The sequence below is a fragment of the Haliotis asinina genome, chromosome 4 (assembly GCF_037392515.1).
Source record: "Haliotis asinina isolate JCU_RB_2024 chromosome 4, JCU_Hal_asi_v2, whole genome shotgun sequence".
In the NCBI taxonomy this organism is placed as follows: domain Eukaryota; kingdom Metazoa; phylum Mollusca; class Gastropoda; order Lepetellida; family Haliotidae; genus Haliotis; species Haliotis asinina.
This window is the reverse complement of record NC_090283.1, coordinates 58,959,605-58,981,191: the sequence shown is the minus strand read 5'-3', so window position 1 is coordinate 58,981,191 and position 21,587 is coordinate 58,959,605. Positions and strand designations below refer to the sequence as shown.

The 21,587-nt window shown below is 38.1% G+C and overlaps 1 protein-coding gene across 4 annotated transcripts; it reads left to right on the top strand.

The window, feature by feature from the left end:
• Positions 1 to 112: 112 nt before the first annotated feature.
• LOC137281731 (cyclin-C-like) lies at positions 113 to 18,135 on the top strand. Of its 4 annotated transcripts, XM_067813308.1 has the most exons (12): positions 113 to 250; positions 2,985 to 3,091; positions 4,066 to 4,150; positions 5,009 to 5,078; positions 5,799 to 5,850; positions 6,354 to 6,445; positions 9,112 to 9,203; positions 9,635 to 9,702; positions 10,821 to 10,900; positions 11,615 to 11,733; positions 15,118 to 15,205; positions 17,866 to 17,875. In XM_067813308.1, the coding sequence occupies exons 1-12, from the start codon at positions 219 to 221 to the stop codon at positions 17,866 to 17,868; spliced, it is 888 nt and encodes a 295-aa protein (XP_067669409.1). In that variant the 5' UTR covers positions 113 to 218; the 3' UTR covers positions 17,869 to 17,875. The 4 variants fall into 4 exon arrangements, with proteins under 4 accessions (XP_067669409.1, XP_067669411.1, XP_067669408.1 ...); XM_067813310.1 differs by lacking the exon at positions 15,118 to 15,205 and having other exon boundaries at positions 16,511 to 18,135; XM_067813307.1 differs by lacking the exon at positions 17,866 to 17,875 and having other exon boundaries at positions 15,118 to 17,366.
• Positions 18,136 to 21,587: the final 3,452 nt, after the last annotated feature.

Here is a 21,587-nt window from a genome sequence, read left to right as displayed (position 1 = left end):
GTCAGCAAATGTATTTTCTACACGGAAGGAATCAAGTAAAACACAATTACACGTCATTAAACCTTTTACACTAACTGAGGCATAACTAAACAAATTAATACGGGCACCAGTTGCTTGCGCATGCGCACATAAAGCCGAACACAAGGAAGACAACAATTCCAGACGAAATTGTGGTTCGACATTGCATTTGAAACAGTATTAGACTTGCTACTTGTGAAATGGCAGGAAACTTCTGGCAGAGCTCTCACTAGTAAGTATTTGAAGACTGTTCGGAATCGATTTGTGTGTCAACGATGTAAATTTACCAGTCTGTCAAATGACACCTAAACCGATGGAGCGATGTGGAGCTGAGAATGAGCCCAGCGTTATATGATATCTGTAAACTGCACATGTCCCTGTTTGCCCTTAAGGGGAGTAGTGGGGAGTAGTGCACTTTACCGGGCGCACTTTTTCCGATTTTTTTCCGGAGGGATATACTAGCACCAAATGTAAGCCAACCCCAACCTTTACTCACTAACCCTAATTATCTAGGAGGGGGGTTCCCAAGGGCTAAGGATCTAGAAGGGGGTGCCGAGAGATCTGAGAATCTAAAAAGGGGGTGCCCGAGGGCTAAGGATACATCAGCGCGCTCATTAGCAAGCACACAGCAGTCCCGGGTAGCGCGCCAGGTAAACTGCACTCTAGCTGAGTAGTGCACTTTCCCGGGTGCACTTTTTTCCGATTTTAATTGGATGGATATACTCGCACCAAGGGTAAGCCAACCCTAACCTTTATTCACTAACCCTAAGGATCTGGAAGAGGGTGCCCAAGGGCTTAGGATCTAGAAGTGCTGTGCCCAAGGGCTAAGGATACTGTGCGCTCATTAGCAAGCGCTCAGCAGTCCCCGTGTAGTGTGCCCGGTAAACTGCACTCTAGCCGTAATAAATATGTCGCCTTTCAATCTATCCATGATTGCTAACTGAGAAAGGTAAGTCAAACAATTTCTTCGCGGTCTTACACACCACTGGCTGGTGTTCTTAAAAGGGCACTGATGTGGAGAGCTCAATGTTTCTCTCAACGGTCTAACCCGTGAAGGTCCCAGGGTAGAATAGGCCTTCAGCAACCCATGCTTGCCATAAATGTGACTGGAATGATCACTGGATTGTCTGGTCCAGACTTGATTATTTACAGACTGCTGGAGGGTGGATGTCCATCACATGCCATTGTTTGAAAATATCCCTGGTGTTCCTTGTTTGATTGTAATAAAGTATCCCATCAGTGTAGGTTTTTTTTTCTAGTACCTGATAGCGAGTGTAAAAACAACATCCTTCCTTCAAAGAATTTACTGCCAATATGTTGATTGATTACTCATTACTGGCTAACTAAGTCAGTGTTCACAAATGGTGTTTCAAAGTAACAGGACGTTGGGTCCTGTAAGTTTCAGATGTCTGTCTGACCCATTGAAAATTCACAGGACCCACATAATAAAATTGAACACACTTTTCAGATTTAACCTTGTGATATATTCAGTCAGACACTGGGGCCAGAAAGTTGGGGACTTCTGTTTGACCATTGGCAGGATTTGTCAGAGAGTCAGACATTATTCGTGAACACTGTAAATTACTTAGACATTCAATTATAGAGGTGTGACAATACAGAAAATTCACGATACGATATGTATCACGATATCTGTGAACGGTATGATTCGATTCGATTCATGTCATGATGTGCTATCTTGAGTTATTTTCTTTAGAAACATATCTTTTGATATCTAGTAACAGTGTAAATTTTGACATAACCATCAAGTTCTAATGAAAATTGACAATTCCAGTGTTCATGAATGGTGTTTCATAGTAACAGGACATCGGGTCCTGTAAGTTTCAGATGTCTGTCTGACCCAATGAAAATTCACAGGACCCACAGAGTAAAAATTAAACGCACATTTCAGATTTAACAAATCTTGTAATTGGCATTGAACTTATTAACAAACGTAAAATTCATAAACAGCAAACAAGTGTGGCATATCACCCATGGCAACTTCAGGGAAAGTCATTGTGAAACATACAGTCAGACACTGGGGCCAGTGGGTTGTGACCTTTCACCGGACCGTTGAGGAATCTGCCGGATTTGTCAGAGGGTCAGACATTGTTCGTGAACACTGCAATTCTAAGGTCAGTGATGGGAAAAAAAGTATCAATATATTTATCGCCCAATAAAGTATCATGATTATCGATGCCACGATATATCATCACAACCCTGTTCAGTTAGTTGCCAGGAGTGCTATATCTTGGGTTATCAATGAGACCATACAGTGAAAAGAATCTGAAACGATGTATCACTCTTTCGCAATTTAGACTGTTGTAAGACACATGACATAGAGCAGGATTATTTACCAGCTGCAGATGAATGGCATATCATTCTTTTATGTGAATATTGATGGATACATCCATAAACAAGGTAATAGTCTGACAGTGACATTATCACTATAAGCATAACTTTAGTCTGTTTTAAATTTAGTATTTGCATTATGTTTCAATTTATTTTTTGTAGGATTCAGCAGAATGTATATGACAGATAACATACACTAGGTTGAACGTAGGGAGTGTTTGAAATATGATTCACACTGGCAATATATGCACCAGTGCCCCTTTAAGTCAGCATGTAAAATGTGTTTCACACAGAACTTTACAAAATGTCTAATAGTTTTGCAATTTAACAAATTGAAAAGGCTGTTCATTTATGAAATGTAACTTACACCAAATATGTGAAAACTGTAAACTGAAACTGTTTTACTATACTAAATTTACACCCCCTGATCCATATGAAGTGTTAATCAATGCTTGTGTTAGATGCAGTCTGTTCTCTACAAACCTAATTATTTGCTTAAAGGATTCAAGTAAAGGATTTTATGGGATACTTTAGGTACTTCGCAGGGTTCACATCCAAGTTGGCTTCACTGTGAATGAATGTTTGTGTGTGGACTGAGTGTATGTTTGGTTTTGCAGTCAGCAATGGCTGCTGGACAAGCAGGACTTGATGAGGGAGAGACAGCAGGATCTCAAAGTCGTCACTGAAGAAGAGTACCAGAAAATACTTATTTTCTTCTCAAACTGTATGTATTGGTATCTTATTGTGTATTCAGTGTCTTATCTTACCTCACACATAAATGTTGTACATTGCAATGTACCCCAATGCAACTCATTTGGTGGTAGTACTTCTTAAACTTTTTCAATAACATTGAATCACGCAAGATGCACGGAGATGACCGATATTTTGCGAATGCACATTGATGGAAGGGAGATAGCTTTCTTGTGTCGTCTGCAAAACCTAGCAATGGCCACAAATACATTTACCTCGCATTCCAATAAAAACATTTTGACAAAATGTTCAAATAATCCCTCTGAATATTGAAAAGGGGAATTACATCGCACCAATTTTACTACAACAATATCTGCTGGAAAAATGCAAAATGCAAGAATTGAATCGTTTGATGCACACAGGTTAGCAGAAGTGTACAATCCAATACAATCCAATATGTGTTTCTAATAGTTCCAAATTAACATTGAGGAGTTCAGTAAGATAAATACTTTGTTCACTGGTCGAGGGTAACCCATGCCCCCCACCATCCCTTGTGACCAGTGAACAACTTATAATGTTTAGTCCAGAATAGAAGTTTTTGCCGACCTCTTGCTTGCTGTAAGCACTGGATGAATTTTGTCTCAGTAGTCTTACTTTAGGGTGTAGTGAATAGCCATGGCTTTCACAAATACAGTGTAAAGATCATTCATTAACCATGGTAACAATCCTGTGTTTTTATTAGGAGCATCATGGATGACACTTTATGGGATTTATATCACAGATATTCACAATATATGGTTTTCAAAAGTGATATAATAATGTTATCCTCCTTGTATTTTATTGTCACGAAATACTAACAAACAAAATTCTTTTTAATTTTTTTCTTAAATTGGACGGTTTATCTTGTTCTGCCAGCTTCATGTTTCATATGCATGACATTGTTGGCCATTTTGAAAGCCATATAGAAATATAGATGATGTTGTCTAATATTTGTATCTTGTCTTTCAGTCATGCAAGCTCTTGGAGAACAGTTAAAACTGAGACAGCAGGTGATTGCAACAGCTACAATATATTTCAAGAGATTCTATGCCAGGTTTGTAAAATACATTTTGTATGTCACTTGGAGATCTTTTAAACCATTACAACCGCCTCCAGTATGTAGTGGTGAGAGCGGAAGGTCACAGGGTTAATCCCTGACTTTGTCATATCAATAGACGTTAGAATATGGTACTTGCTGGTCTCTGCCTGGCACTCACTATTAAAGGGTACAACAAGGACTGGTTAGCTCGGAGTCCATAAAATGTGTCTGAGCTGGGTATTCATGCTTAACTGCAGCATGGCATCTCAGTGAGCTTCAGTCTGGGCTAGTACAAGCAGCCACACATACACATTCAGTGGAACAGTGGTACGTGCTAGCTCTCAGTATTTGCAAAAGGCATAAAGTTAAGTGTGTATGTTCAGACACAATAGACCAATATGATGAAAGGTATCAAAATGCACATAATATGTGCTGCTCTTATGAATGAGACCATAGTAATAGAACATGTTATACAGGAGGTGAACTGAATAATGGCTATATAGTTGAGATTGACACAATGCTTTCATATTACAATAGTTTGTCGCATAGCATGGCAGATTAAGTGTATATCCTCCGCAGTGCGTTTTGCGGGGAGTATTAAAATTAAAATGCACCCCGTCCATGCGTCCGTCCATGCACTTTTATCTTTTCCGGAGCACAACTCGAAAACCATTCAATATTTCTTCACCAAACGTGACACATAGATAGGTCTAGTGGTGTACTGATGCCTTTTGATAGTTTTGGAATTCTGAATAAAATGTTTTTGGCATTTCCATGGCAACAATATGACTTAGACTGAATTGGAGGTAATGTGGGGGATATTTTTGACTGTGTCTTCTTGTTATCATGGCAATGGTATGTTTTGTGTTGTAGGAACTCTTTGAAGTCTATAGACCCATGGCTGATGGCGCCAACATGTGTCTTCCTGGCTGCCAAAGTAGAGGTACGTAATTGTAACAGTAGGGATGTCACATTTCTTAAATTTCGTGAATCAATATGTATCATGATACCCATGCTACGATTCAGTGCAGATCTACTAAACCTATATTTACTGCAATATTGCATAAATTTAATTACATTTTAAGCATTAATATATTTTATATTTTATAATTGTCTAAAGAAAGATCGACATTTTTTATTCTCAGAGATTATAAAGTTTCAATTTCCCATCCTTGTGCATGGAAAATAATCATAAAAAAATGTGATACAGTTGCAAAATGTAAACAATACCTAAACATATATATATTGATATTTCAAGACTAAATATTGACGCAGTTTTGAATATATCAGTAATTATACTAAAAAAAAGTATCGATGCTTCTATGTATCATGGCATCCCTATGAAACACACTAGAAGTTGGAATTTGATCTACAAGGACAAACTGGTTCTTATTAGGTTTATTTCTTAAAGCTGTCGGGGATGGTTTAGTCGGAATCTGGAATTCTTGGTGCCAGCACTGCGATATGTTTAAAGTAATAACATGTCAAATTTTAAATGCCGCTCTCTCTAAGGAAGCATTTTTTTGGAACACATTCTCAATTAGCAGTGTTAGACAAGAGGGTTGAGACGTTTAGATGAGTGGATGCAATAGATTGTGTCAGTGTTCACTGCCGTCAATCAGTCAGAGCAGCTGGGGTAATTTTACATGTGTTCGGATTTCAGGAATCTGGTGTCATATCTAACAGCCGACTGATTAGTACATGTCAGAATATTGGTAAGTTTTTCTTCATGTAATGTATAGACATTTTTTGAAAATGTGTGTTTTGTTTTTTATGATATTTGGCAAAATGGCCCTCCCAAATTAAATTAAAGTTGTTTTGGATGTTTCTGCATAAATAATCAAACACATTGTAAGGGTTTAAATCTCATTCTGTTCATCTGGAGAGGAACTTTAGCACAAAAACAAATCTTTTCTGATTCTGATCATGGCTTGCATTTTGTTTTATGTGTGTGTTTATTTTCTGCTTTTGTCGACAAATGCTTGTTAATATGTGTCTGTGTGTGGAAGGGTTTTGTGTACTGTGTATGTAAAGTGGTACTTCAAGAATCATTAACATGCCCTACGGTGGTCTAGCGGTTGATGCATTGGCTAGTTTGGGTTCAGTTTCCTCCATGGGTACAATTTGTGACTGTCATGCCCATGACAGGTGTACCCTATCTGTGATATTGCTGGAATATGTTACATGCGATGTAAAGCCCCTCTCACTTCTGTTGCAGTGAAGAGTAAGTTCTCCTATGCATACAACCAGGAATACCCCTACAGGATACAGAACGTCCTGGAATGTGAGTTCTACCTGCTGGAAATGATGGTATGTTGCTAACTATACTTCTCCAGGTGTTTTGCATCCACCATCAGTTGTTGGTGTTTTTCGTTGTTTAACACAACACTCTGTAATAGTCTGCACACTGAACATAAGTATTACCAATGATATTTCACAAAATATGTAAAATGATACTTATCATGCACATTATCAAAACATATCATGACCATTGATGACTCGGGGGCAATGGGGTAGCCTAGTGGTAAAAGCGTTCACTGTCATGTAGAAGACTCGGGTTCAATTTCCAACATGGATACAGTGTGTGAAGCCCATTTCTGGTGTCCCCTACCATCATATTGCTAAGATTTTTCTAAAAGTGGCATAAAGTCCAACTCACTTTTGTTTTTGAGTTTCCATATCAGATCATCATATGTACCTACAGTAAGGTATGAACCTTTAAAAGGAACTAAAAGGAATCACTTATTTTGGTTTATCATGAACACTGATCGTTTGAACGAAAAATATATGAGTGACAGCTTCCAAATATAGTCTGTTCAGTGAAGCATGTTTATTATCAGTTGTTATAGGTGTTAAATGAAAGACATGTAAAAAGGAATCACTTACACACTGGACAATGTTTAACCATTATGCCTTGTAGATTGACATATTCAGTCAAGTCTTGGTAATCCGACATTGTTCGCTGCGCAGAAAAGTATTGTTGGATTAATGAGGATGCCTGATTATCAAATTCTGAATACAGCTCGCGTTCATGGTTAAAAACAGAACAATTACGATTAACATTAAGTGTCTGTGTACGTGTGTAATTTGTTTTAGAAACCATCCTCCTAAACCACAATCAATTATTGACTTTAGATCACACCTTCTACTGCTAACTGATACATACATCAAAATATTTGTGTGGGCGAAAATTACTAATTACTAAGTGATTATGACAGTCGGTTGTTAATAGGTGCTGTTGGAGTCGGAACATGGAACTGTCGTTTTAATGAGACTAATTTATGTTTATTCAGTTTGTTGCCAAAAAGAGCGTTGAATGAAGCCAATTTTCATATAAATTGAGGTCGGATTAACATGTTTTTTAACAGTTGTTATAGGTGTTAAATGAAAGACACATGTAAAAAGGAATCACTTACACACTGGACAATGTTTAACCATTATGCCTTGTAGATTGACATATTCAGTCAAGTCTTGGTAATCCGACATTGTTCGCTGCGCAGAAAAGTATTGTTGGATTAATGAGGATGCCTGATTATCAAATTCTGAATACAGCTCGCGTTCATGGTTAAAAACAGAACAATTATGATTAACATTAAGTGTCTGTGTACGTGTGTAATTTGTTTTAGAAACCAACCTCCTAAACCACAATCAATTATTGACTTTAGATCACACCTTCTACCGCCAACTGATACATACATCAAAATATTTGTGTGGGCGAAAATTACTAATTACTAAGTGATTATGACAGTCGGTTGTTAATAGGTGCTGTTGGAGTCGGAACATGGAACTGTCGTTTTAATGAGACTAATTTATGTTTATTCAGTTTGTTGCCAAAAAGAGCGTTGGATGAAGCCAATTTTCATATAAATTGAGGTCGGATTAACATGTTTTTTAACAGTTGTTATAGGTGTTAAATGAAAGACACATGTAAAAAGGAATCACTTACACACTGGACAATGTTTAACCATTATGCCTTGTAGATTGACATATTCAGTCAAGTCTTGGTAATCCGACATTGTTCGCTGCGCAGAAAAGTATTGTTGGATTAATGAGGATGCCTGATTATCAAATTCTGAATACAGCTCGCGTTCATGGTTAAAAACAGAACAATTATGATTAACATTAAGTGTCTGTGTACGTGTGTAATTTGTTTTAGAAACCAACCTCCTAAACCACAATCAATTATTGACTTTAGATCACACCTTCTACCGCCAACTGATACATACATCAAAATATTTGTGTGGGCGAAAATTACTAATTACTAAGTGATTATGACAGTCGGTTGTTAATAGGTGCTGTTGGAGTCGGAACATGGAACTGTCGTTTTAATGAGACTAATTTATGTTTATTCAGTTTGTTGCCAAAAAGAGCGTTGGATGAAGCCAATTTTCATATAAATTGAGGTCGGATTAACATGTTTTTTAACAGTTGTTATAGGTGTTAAATGAAAGACACATGTAAAAAGGAATCACTTACACACTGGACAATGTTTAACCATTATGCCTTGTAGATTGACATATTCAGTCAAGTCTTGGTAATCCGACATTGTTCGCTGCGCAGAAAAGTATTGTTGGATTAACGGGGATGCCTGATTATCAAATTCTGAATACAGCTCGCGTTCATGGTTAAAAACAGAACAATTATGATTAACATTAAGTGTCTGTGTACGTGTGTAATTTGTTTTAGAAACCATCCTCCTAAACCACAATCAATTATTGACTTTAGATCACACCTTCTACTGCTAACTGATACATACATCAAAATATTTGTGTGGGCGAAAATTACTAATTACTAAGTGATTATGACAGTCGGTTGTTAATAGGTGCTGTTGGAGTCGGAACATGGAACTGTCGTTTTAATGAGACTAATTTATGTTTATTCAGTTTGTTGCCAAAAAGAGCGTTGGATGAAGCCAATTTTCATATAAATTGAGGTCGGATTAACAAGAATTGACTGAAATGAGTTGATTATTTCAGGATTGCTGTCTCATCTTGTACCATGCATATCGTCCACTCATGCAGTACTGTGGGGATTTGGGATCCGAGAGTGACCTCCTGCCACTTGCATGGTGAGAAAAGTGGGACAATTTACAGAGAAAATGTTGTAATGCCCACAGTGTTTCCTGAAGAAGGAGACCCGTGAAGGTCAGAGGTAGAATGGGCCTTCAGCAACCCATACGTGCTATAATAGGCGACTATGATTGTCATATGATGCGACTAACAGAATCTGGTGGTCAGGCTCGCTGACTTGGTTGGCATATGTCATTGGTTCCCAATGGCCCAGATCGATGTTCATGTTGTTAATCACTGGATTGTCTGGTCCAGCTACCCAAATAGCTGGAATATTGCTGAGTGCAGCATAAAGCTAAAATCCCTCTCTCTCCCCTTAAGAAGGAATAATGCTGAGTACAGCATTAAATGACAGAAAACAAACAAACCATATGTGAACTTTAATTATGATTGTATTCTTGTTTCTATGTTTTGTGTCTTTTATTCTTAGGAGAATTGTCAACGACAGTCTTCGTACAGATGTACCCCTGATATTCCCTCCATACATCATCGCATTAGGTATGTTTGCAGTTGACTATACGTTTGTTGTTACTGCCGACTTGGTTGTGGTGCAGGGTGCTACAGATTTGTACCCAGGGTTCTTTTTGTATAATAATGCATTACTATTTCTGAATGGAACTACAGAAATGTATCCATGCTGACATTAACCTGAAGAAATCTTAGCTGAAACTAGACTACAGAATGTTATCTGAAATTTAAGCATACAGAATGTAATCTGAAATTTAAGCATACAGAATGTAATCTGAAATTTAAGCATACAGAATGTTATCTGAAATTTAAGCATACAGAATGTTATCTGAAATTTAAGCATACAGAATGTTATCTGAAATTTAAGCATAGAAATGTACTCTTGGTGAAGTTTGAATACAGCAATGTACCCTTGTTGAGACTAGACTACAAAATGTGGCCTTGCTATGCGTGGTATAGCACCATTAAACAGTGCATGATACAGCCTCCTGGTTCATTTGCAATGCTGACCTTTCTTTCTTCAGAAGTTATGGTCAGCAAACTGCAGTTTTCACCCATTTTTAATGTGATATAAACAATAATATTTATCATATTACAAATGATGAACATCATATGTCAAGATTTAAATGTGTTATGAAACAAATTGCAATCACTCAGCCATTAAAACCCACACTAACATTTCATGCTAGCTATCTTTATTCCAATATACCAACCACTAATACATAGAGTATATTATATGAGTGCCCCTGTCATACTAAGTGTATGACACGAGTGCCTATGTGTTGATATTCAGCCAAGAGAGAGCGAGGGATATACCGATATTTAGGCTCAAGTATCGTAAACATAGTAAGCTCTGGGCACAAATGTAATATTCTGTTTATTGCCGAAATCGTTAAATTGAGAAAAGAATAAACCCAAATCTTCTTTCAAACATGGGCTGGCCACCCATCATTGCTGCATATAGAACGCAGCGTCAACGTTGAAAATGTAACGCAACAGAAGAACCATGATGTCATGGCATTGTTCACGTTACCATGGCAAAGAGATAGTTTGTCTACGGCATTGTATGGAAAATATGAACCCCCGATGTGTGCCCTCATGGGTAATACATGAAGGAAATAGTCATTACCATGTATTTGCTGTTTCAGCCTGTTTGCACATGGCATGTGTCATCAAGCAGAAGGATATTAAGCAGTGGTTTGCTGAGCTCTCTGTAGACATGGACAAGGTAGGACATTGATCGTCTGGTTTCTTTCATGGATGGGAAATATTAATTAAACAAATCTCAGATTACAACTTGCCTACACTGTCTTATTTCTAATTTGGTGTCATCACACCCTAAGTACATAAATTTCTGTTTCCACGGTTGCTGTATAATTTAAAAAATAATATTAATATTAAGTTCCACATGCATACTGCTTTTGACTGTGATGATAGAAAACACATATCATATAATTTCTGCTAGATGCTGAGCCTACTATATATGTCTCTGAATGATGATGGGTCATATGCTTTGTCCCAAAATGGGAGCTAGAGCTGTATACATGGTATAAGACAGTGGGTCTAATCTTATACAGTGTAAGAAATAAGGCCTGTCCGACTGCCAGAGATGGGTCAGATTTCTGGTGGACTGTAAATTTACAGCTTATCAGCCCGATGGTCTGGTAAAAGTTTCTAAACATTTGAAAAAATTCAACATACTTTGGTGTCTGGTCTGGTTAAATCCACTTGGGGCTGGTAACATTTTGAAGTTACCTGCCCTGATGTCTGGATGGGGTTTTGGCTTATTTCATACACTGCCTTATAACCTTACCATTTTTTCACATTTTTTGTTCCAGCATGGCTCTTGAAGGCACTTACTTTTGAATCCTAGAAAGAGCTCTACCTTTGTTATAATTTACCAGCAAGATAATTTGCCCGATGTTTCGGTGTTATGTTACAGATCCTGGAGGTGACCCGTCAGATTCTAGCCTTATATGAAATGTGGAAGAAGTATGATGAAAAGAAGGAAATTCCAGCAGTTCTGGCTAAAATGCCAAAACCAAAGTTAAACCCTTCCAGGTAATATTCATTGTCTCAAAGAAGAAGCCACACTGATTAGAAAATATGATTAAATCTAAATATAATCTGGCATACTTATTGAAGTATCAAGTGAGAAATCATTTGTGGCAGACTAAGTTGTTTGTGTTGTCTTTCTTTCTTTTTTTTGTTGCATGTTACCATGGTTACAGTTAAGTGTAAACAGATTCTCTTTTCTTTGTGTAGTCAATGTGAAATATTTTTTATATTTTTTTTTGTTAACTGTATTAATTTTTTTGCTTTTCACAAGTCAGTGAGTAGATGTCCTAGATGACAGGACATAGAATTACCTGCCCTTGTTTGTTTCTCTCCATGAATCTGGGGTTACCTGCCCTTGCTTGTTTCTGTTCAGGAATCTCTGGTTACCTGTCCTTGTTTGTTTCTGTAGAGGAATCTTGGGTTACCTGTCCTTGTTTGTTTCTGTCCAGGAATCTGGGGTTACCTGTCTTTGTTTGTTTCTGCCCAGGAATATGGGGTTACGTGTCCTTGTTTGTTTCTGTCCAGGAACCTGGGGGTTACCTGTCCTTGTTTGATTTTGTCCAGGAATCTGGGGTTACGTGCCCCTGCTTGTTTCTGACCAGGGATCTGGGGTTACCTGTCCTTGTTTGATTTTGTCTAGGAATCTGGGGTTACCTGCCCTTGCTTGTTTCTGTCCAGGGTTACCTGTCCTTGTTTGTTTCTGTCCAGGAATCTGGGGTTACCTGTACTTGTTTGATTTTGTTCAGGAATCTGGGGTTACTGTCCTTGCTTGTTTCTGTCCAAGGTTACCTGTCCTTGTTTGTTTCTGTCCAGGAATCTGGGGTTACCTGTCCTTGTTTGTTTCTGTCCAGGAAAGCAATGGGATATTGAGATTCTGGTCCTGGCTCACTTGTTCATATTCATAGTCATCCTGTATAGGGTGCACACAGACTTAAAAACCCTGAAATACTGACATTCTACGTTGAAGTTTGCCGGAAATTTGTTAGAGCCTTGAGGAGGTCCTAGTGGTCAGTGATTTTAGTAGTAAACATTTTCCCTATATTTAGCAAAATTTGTCAAGTTATGATTTCACAGGAAATTATTACATAATAGAAATACCTTGTTAATTATGATGGTCAAATATTTTGCCAACCTTGTGTGTGTTTAACTTCTAATGTGTCGCTGTTGTTCCTTTAAATTGTTGATTGGACCAAGGCATTAGATCTTTCGGCTGATAATATGTGTGAACACTAAAATGTCTGTAACGTTGCTAAGTAGGGCAACACATCTTCAGAAGGCAGCCAGCCATGTGCTCTTCTTATTTTACTAACACCATTGTGTAGTTGTGTGGTCTCCTTTAAGATAGTGTTACTTGTTTCACATCATTATTGTCGGTACTTTATTGATGTGCATATTAGTTGTGTTCTGATAAATTGAAACAATCAAAGACTGATTGCAGTGACCAAATGACCAAGCAGTCGATGACATTATCTCATAATCGAACACAAACGATTTTGAGACAGGTGGTTTAGTCTTTGAAATACTTGATGACAGATCTTCAAAGTTGTCTGGGCCTGAAAACGTATTTATTTTAACTATTTTCCAATACTAGTGTGCATGCTATGTTCCTGCAAAATATGTTCCTGTAAATACTGATGGCTACTATTGACTATGCTGCATATTGTCAGTAAGATAACTGATTTATGACTTATGAAAAGAGAACAAATCTGCAGAAATTGTGTAAACACAATGATTAGTGCATTGACACCTGTAAAATACTTTTGATATAATCATAGTGCTCACTGTTTTGCCTTAGAAAATCTTGTTATAGCTAGGCCTAAAACTGTCCCACAGAATGGTTGTATTCCCACTGATGACTAAAGAACATCGTCAGTCCAAACCCACAAAACTGCACTGTTTCTTTAGGATGCTTATGCAGGATAGGTTTTATCCATAATTCAAATGTTTTTTGCAAGTTCTGTGCAAGCCTTCTACAGATTCTTTTGATGTACAGTTCACATTACAATTAGGCGTTCTAACAGATAGGTTAACAGACAATAATACTTGAGACAGCTCCAAAATGCTCCATGTTTGATCCCTCTCTCAAGGACAGCTTGAGAGACACCTAAAGTACTGGTAGTTCATATCAGTAATCCCTGGAGATGGCAGGTCCTGGTTTTGCTATGGACAACATGTCTGTCGACAGTGTTCAAAATAACCACCAGCCAGGTAACCCGATGATTTGTAAATCTTCCTGGGCTAGTGAAAATAGAATCATGGTAGCCTGGTTTGCTAGTGTAAATTTTCAGTCTGTGAAAAATTCTCTTCATGGCCTTTTTCGTTAAAAATTTTAAATGTTAAAAAACGATTTTTTGTTTTGTTTTTCAAGCCAAAAATTCTGACCTTTTTGAAACTACTTACGAAGGTGAACCTTACCTGTTTCTAAGACATGTTGTGATAAGACGTTTTAAGAAATACACACCAATCAGAATAGCTGACGTATCCTTCCATCATTTGCAAATGGTGCCATGGTGTCATTTCCATCCTTATTGACTGACAAGAGTGTTTAACTGGACTGTCACTGTTCAAATAGTTATAAACCTGAAATTTGTGCTGAATCATCTGGTCCTGACAGTTTGTAAAGTTGATGTTTTAACTTTGAACTTCATGAAAGAAATAATAAATAACTACTTACGCGAGTTTTGTATCGTTATTTAGTTAGGTGAGTAAATTTTCATTCGGGCTAGTAACTTTAATGACTTTCTAGGCCAGTAAGTTAATGATCCTGAAAACGTACTTCATACACTGCTGCCTGCCTAAGACAAGCAGACCACTTCATGGAAATTTGTTGACAGGCTTAATAATACCATTAAAACTAACGTTTACTCACCTATTGAACAGAAATAATGCTGGAATATTTCCAAGTGCAGCATTAAGCAACAAGCAAGTAAAAATGAAATCTGTTGGTTTAAGCAAAACGTATCAGCTTCTCAGTAAATGTGATGAGATACAGCATTGTGCTGTAGTGTAACTAAAGACACATTAATGTTCTCACATAGGTGTAGTGTTACTATAGCAACATGATTGTTCTCAAGGAGATGTAGTTTTCAGGTAGGAATAGTGTTACCATGGTAACATGATTGTTGTCAGGGAGATATAGTGTAACCATGGGTTCCCAGGGAAGTGTAGTGTTACCCAGATAGTGGCTATACCAGAGAATCCTTGAATGTTGTTTCAGTGTCCTGCCAGACTTCTGCCTATTAGAGTAGGCTGTTGTCGCAAGACAGGAGCTTAGCGTAGCCTGGCTTCTCTCTGCCTGTCTATCTGCCTGGCTGTCAGTGATGCATGCCACACCTATCTCTCTCTTTGCTACAGTAGCAGCTGACTGGTCGTATTTTCACTTGGCAGACCTCCCTCTGAGGCCTCAGGGGCACAGGAAGGGGCAGGGACACAGGCAACACAAGCAGGGCAAAACGCACAGCAACAGCACCAGCAGGTTCAGTGATGGAGGCAGAACAAGATTAAGTTTAAGATCATTCAGTGAAGGCTGTTAGAACATCTAACAGCAGTTCAGTCGCAGATGGATAGACTTTTGCAAGAGGACCTGTGGTGGACAAAGAGGCAAGATGGCTGTCCAGTCTGTGTTGAATCCAGGTTGATAGGGCCTATTTGACCATGATCAGACAGATGTGCGGGAGGAACTTAGGCTGACAAATCTGAAAGTGTATTTGCCTGCTGAGACTACTTTGTGAGTTTCACTTCCAGGGGCAGAAAAGGAGGAACACTGTGTGAAAACCTGAAGAATGACTTTCAGGAATCAATCTGATCTTGTGACGGAGGTTCCTAAAGAATGGGTTTATTAATTAATCTGATCGTGTGACAGAGGTTCTAAAGAATGCCTTCAGGAATTATTCTGATCATATGACAGGTTTCTAAAGAATCCCTTCAGGAATTCCTCTGACCATGTGCTAGAGTTTTCTAAAGAATGCCTTCAGGAATCCCTTTGATCATGTAATGGAGGTTCCTGAAGAAGACCTTCGGGAATTACTGTCGAACCCTGTTTGTGAAACGAAACTTACATTCATTAATTGTACTCGCTTAACCGGACCCAGATGGCGAATTTTCAAACCATTCCCATAGATTTCCATTGAAGAATAATCCAGTTATCCGGATGGAAAGATATGTATATGTGTATGTGTCCCGTCAGTACCGTTTACTGCACGACTAAGTGATTTCATTCTTAATCTATTGGAAGGCACTAGGTGTGAGTTGATTAATCAGCCAGCAAAACACAAGTGACGCGTGTCACTGGGGTTGTTCATTAGGATTTGGCAGGTGTGAGAACATCTCATCAGTAACGAAAACACATGTTAAGTAGGATTAAGGGAAACTACACTGTAATTGTACTGTATATAACACTTATAAATCAACCCCTGCTATCTGTCGTGATGCAAGCTGAAAATACTCTTCCACATGATCGAAGTCATGTGATCCCATCTGGAAGCTTACTTTCTGCAGACAGAATAAGTTCTACACAATGTCACAGGTTTTTAGGGCATTTAAAATTGAAAAAAAGAATTATGCAATTGGCTAAATAGAAACTTTAAGCACCACACACTATGCGATTACATCCCAGACAACCTGATAAATGGCAACCTGCGTTCCGCCTTCCATGTATTATCGGGACACTTATATATTATGATGATTCACTGTTATTACTATTGACTGTTGATTTATTGATAAACGTACATGAAATTTTTTTGCTTTCACTTAATTTTCATGTTTTGCTTGCTTGATCCAGTTAACCGGACGTCTCGCTATCAGGATGATTTTCGAGTGAAACCAAAACGTCCGGATAAACAGGGTTCGACTGTATTGTGATCTTGTGACAGAGGTTTCTAAAGGATCCCTTCAGGAATTCCTGTGATCATGTGGCAGAGGTTGCTTAAGAATGCCTTCAGGAATTCCTCTGATCGTATGACATAGGTTCCTAAAGAATGCCTTCAGGAATTCCTCTGATGATGTGACAGAGGTTCCTAATGGATAGGTTCAGGAATTCATCCAATCACTGACGGAGGTTCTTACTGGATAGCTTCAGGAATTCCTCTGATCATGAATCGCAGAATCTGAAAGAGACCACTTTTCCTGCAGTAGTTCAGCATTTATGTAAGAGAGATCTACAGGGTAGTCACACTTGGTCAATACATGTCATCATAACCCAGTTGTTTTAACCCATGGTCTTGATATCAATCACTGGATTGTCTGGTCCAGACCTAAGTATTTGCAAATAGGTGTTTGGCTGAAATAATGCTTATTTGCAGAAAATCACTGGTTACAATGACCTGACATAAAAAGGTCTGATTGTTATCAACCACTGACAGTGAAAAGCTGAATTATGTGTAAAGAATATTTTTTATTGTGTCAATAAATATATACATGTCTTCAGAGATTTGTACATACATTTTCAAAACAAATTTTTTGCTCATGTGTGCAAAAACACAAATGCAAGTGAACCTTATGTGCTCTTTGTTGTTTATCCATGAGATGGACTTCATAAATGAGGAAGTGTTTGTTGAAATTTTACAGAACACTTGGAGTCATAAATGCATGTCAGACTCAGTATTTTGTCTGTCGCCAGAATACAAGTTTAGAAAATCTCTCGTTATTGTTATCATTGGATATAAATTGGGTACAAAAGTAACACCAGTCACGTGTGAAGAATATTTGCATGTAATTTTCAGTATTAAATGCAAGAATCACAAACAGGATCAGGTAGACAAATTGAGTGAAGACATTTCATTGGATATCAGACCCAGATTTCTCGAAAAAATTTAAGTTTTTTATCAAATCTCAAAATGAGTTTCACAATATAGCTGAAATTTTAACTCAACTGCGTTTTTTAAATATAAAAACCCAAACAACTTAAGTAATCTATCCACCAAACTCAAATGTTTCCTATAGTTTGAGTTTTGTGCTGATTTCAGTTCATTCTTTGAAAAGCATTTTCTCAGATTTGAGAAAAATCTCAGACTTAAGTTTGTTTTGAGAAATCGGGGCCAGGACTGATGACATTGTTAAGTTTTCTCAAGGTAAAGTGGTTGACAAGAACAGTTTCTGCTAGTGTTGATGGGTAAAGTGTCGATCTTTGCTGAGGAGTGATGAAGACTCTCCAAGGAAGGTCATCTGTGATCTGTGTAGTATTGTATCAATGCTTGACTGTTGTTATGTTTACCTTGAAATGACAGGCAACAATTTGGACAGACACTCCTGCTTCCAAAAGTCTAACAGCCTGGTTTCTTTTTTCTTTTCTTTTTTTTTTTTCGTGTGTCTGTGTGTCTGTGTCTGTGTGTGCGCACGCGTGCGTGCGTGTATGTAAAACAAGTGATTTCTGGAGGTGTAAAAGCAATAAATATATAAAAGTCTAAATTATGTCATTGTTTATGATAATGAGCATTTTTTAGATAAATTCAACAAAAAGAAATGGAAGTTTGTAAACAGTGTCCATTTTTCAGGTATGAAAGAAATATGCCTGTCAGCATTGTTTTCAGAAATCTGAAAATATAACACTAAAATGTGATGATTTAAACGAAATATGAGCATATCACTGGGAGATAAATACATACCAAAATCTAACTCCCTTTGCCAAGTATGCTTGATTTTAGGATTTAAGAGCATATTGAAAACAAAGGTAAAAGTTGACAGTATTGTAAGAAATAGGACACAGAACAAAACAAATACCAAATTCTGTTTCATTTGGAACAAATATGGTTGCATTAAAAAGTTGTAAACAATTGGTTAGATGCCATGCTCTTGGAACCAATATTATGGTATTATTGGAAGTATTTAAAGTGAATTTTCAGTTTGATTTCAGAATAAATATTTATTTTGTGAAGTTAAAGGAACATACTAGCGAGAACAGAACTTTTCTAATGGGTAAAGGCATTCTAAAAGTCACCTTCTGTGATTACTTTTTAACTAAAGTTCCGCCTATTACGGAAACACCCGACACTTGCTGAGCAGAGAGCACAAGACATGGCGTCGCATGTGCCTGTTGCTGATGGACTGTCCTTTGATTTGGACCTTCTAACTTAGTGAGTGAGTGAGTTTATTTTTTTCACCGCACTCAACAATATTCCAGCTTAATGGCGGTGGTCTGTAAATATTCGAGTCTGGACCAGACAATCCAGAGATCAACAACATGAGCATCAATCTGCGCAATTGGGAACCGATGACATGTGTCAACCAAGTCAGCGAACCTGACCACCCTATCCCGTTAGTCGCCTCCTACGACAAGCATGGTCGCCTGTTATGGCAAGCATGGGTTGCTGAAGGCCTTTCCACCCCGGGACCTTCACGGGTAACCTTCTAGCTTATGAAGCAGTAGAAGATGTTCCTGGCGTTATTTCTGAAAATGATGTTCGACCGTATCAGCACGATGAGATTTTACATCTTACAAAACAAACTTATTTACTTCCAGTGAAGATGAATAAGAAGAATCAAGCGAATTTGAGTCAAATCATTTAGAAAATAGACCAGGTATCAGGTGTATAGTTTGTCAAAATGTGATGCAGAGCCAACTCGAACACCCACCCCAGTAATGTGTGAAACGGGCGAGTCTGGGATTGAAAACAAATGATTATACTTAAGACGACGGAAAAAAGATACTGTCTGCTACAAACATTACACATACGCAACGAATAATTTTGTTGTCCCCAGATTAGTGTACCTCTCTATATTCTCGATGTCCAATGGTAGAAAAGCTTCCATTTAATTTTGAAGAAATCATTAGCAAAGGCTTATCCAGAATTTCATAAGTTGTTAATGTGGTTAACGAGATATTTGTCATCACAACACATTGGGGTATAATATTTCTTTAAACATAGCAGAAAGTGAAAAACAACCTGTTATTTGGTACCTCTTGGATAGTGGCATGCGCTCAGATAATGTGATATAAAATATGTTCAGTATAGTGTGGATGACTTCACGTCATAATCACCATTCAAAGATTTGGATTGCTTGATTTATATTTAGATGAGGCTGTGTACACACATTTTAATCTTTCAAAAACATTTTGTCCGGCCATTCAAGTTGGCACTGTTAACAATATATTGAGAACTCTCACCTGTGTGACCATTCAGTATTTCTTTTGAACCCTTGCTATCATGCACGAATAAGTGAAAACATTAGAATAAGTTATATCCATTTGCGTACATCATCTGAAAGTGGAGTGGGTAGTGACTCCAAAACAAGCTCTGTCAGAAAACATCATGGGTGGAGTCACTTTAACAAGCAATTGTAGTTTCAAATTGAATTTTTAGGCACTCTAATAACTACGTTTGATTCTAGACGACTTAAGCTTATCCCAAACACACAAAATGATCGGAAGATCTCTGCAATCGGTCCGTTAAGGTCCGGGGTAGAATAGGCCTTCAGCAATCCATGCTTGTCACAAAATCGACTATGCTTGTCATCTGGTTGACATGTCATCGATTCCCAACTGCGCAGATCAATGCTCATGCTGTTGATCACTGGATTGTCGGGTCCAAGCTCGTTTACGTACAGACCGCCTCCATATAGCTGAAATTTCCTCAGTGCGGCCTAAAACTAATCTCACTCATTCACTCATCCTGCAGTCAATGACCAGTCACAATTTTCATACCCTGCTTGTTAGTTTCACTCAACATTTGAGTGAGTGAGTGAGTTTGGTTTTAAGCCGCTTTTAGCAATATTCCAGCGATATCACGGCGCGGGACACCAGACATGAAGTTGCTCAAATCTTTTGCTTTTAACGATAAATGGAACTGGCTGAAGGGTGTCCGTGTTTGTAAACTGCTGACTGAATTATGGCCATAAAGTATTGATGTCAGGTCATACACATGTACATAAAAGTATACAGTCGTTCTGATGTTATTGCATTTATGGCAGGTAAAGAAAAATGAGTAGTATCCTCGAATTGATGTCCACAGGTGCAATCTGGCGTGTCGAATACACGGTGTCTAAACTTGTTAGTGTTTGAACCGCTGCAGCCGAGTCTGAGGCGACAGTGAATAATTTGGCAGAGTCTAGGACTATGATTTAAGTTGGTTAGCCTCATAATATCACTCTGACTGGCGAAAGCAATGGAACCAATACGTTTGTTCTGCTACAAATTTCTAACATTTTGTTTTCCGCTAGAGCCAGTATTATTGTATTGTTGCCTTCAAATGTTGAGGGGGGCGGTGGGGTAGCCTAGTGGTTAAAGCGTTTGCTCGTCACGCCGAAGACCCGGGTTCGATTCCCCACATGGGTACAATGTATGAGGCCCATTTTCTGGTGTCCCCCGCCTGGAATATTGCTAAAAGCGGCGTAAAACCAAACTCACTCACTCACTCACTCGAGCTAGGCTGCAATTCATTGGTCCCTTTTGAGCCAAACGGACTATAGTCTAGGCCTCTCTATCAGATGATTGGAAGAGCTTCACTTTGAACAAACAGCCTACACATTGTTGAATGAGAGAAAAAAGAGAGAAAAGTGGCAAGCCAAATTCTACTTTTTGGGTTGGATCATGAAAAACGTCCATTTCATCACATATCAATAAAAGGTATAACACATACTGCAAAATTCTTCATTTGCAGACACTCAGCAAAACGTGAACAACAGGACCAATCAATTTTCAATTTCATCAATAAGACTTCCCTGATACTATCATATCTGATTTAGAATATATTTAAACGAATAACATGAATATCAAATTATACCAAAAATAGAAAAGCAGCTGTTGAGCAGACAAAAAGTAATCCGTCTTGTCAGGTGGACTGTGAAAACAGTTGAGGCGTGTTGCCATGGTTACTAACAACAGAAATGAAGACGTTAGTGTCCAACAGTGGAGCATGTGATCC

Bases quoted from the DNA above. Each gene is read 5' to 3' on its own strand.
- LOC137281731 (XM_067813307.1), top strand. From the start codon at position 219: ATGGCAGGAAACTTCTGGCAGAGCTCTCACTA. The intron at 4,151-5,008 runs GTTTGTAAAATA...TTTGTGTTGTAG, and splicing joins TTCAAGAGATTCTATGCCAG to GAACTCTTTGAAGTCTATAG. The intron at 6,446-9,111 runs GTATGTTGCTAA...TGATTATTTCAG, and splicing joins TCTACCTGCTGGAAATGATG to GATTGCTGTCTCATCTTGTA.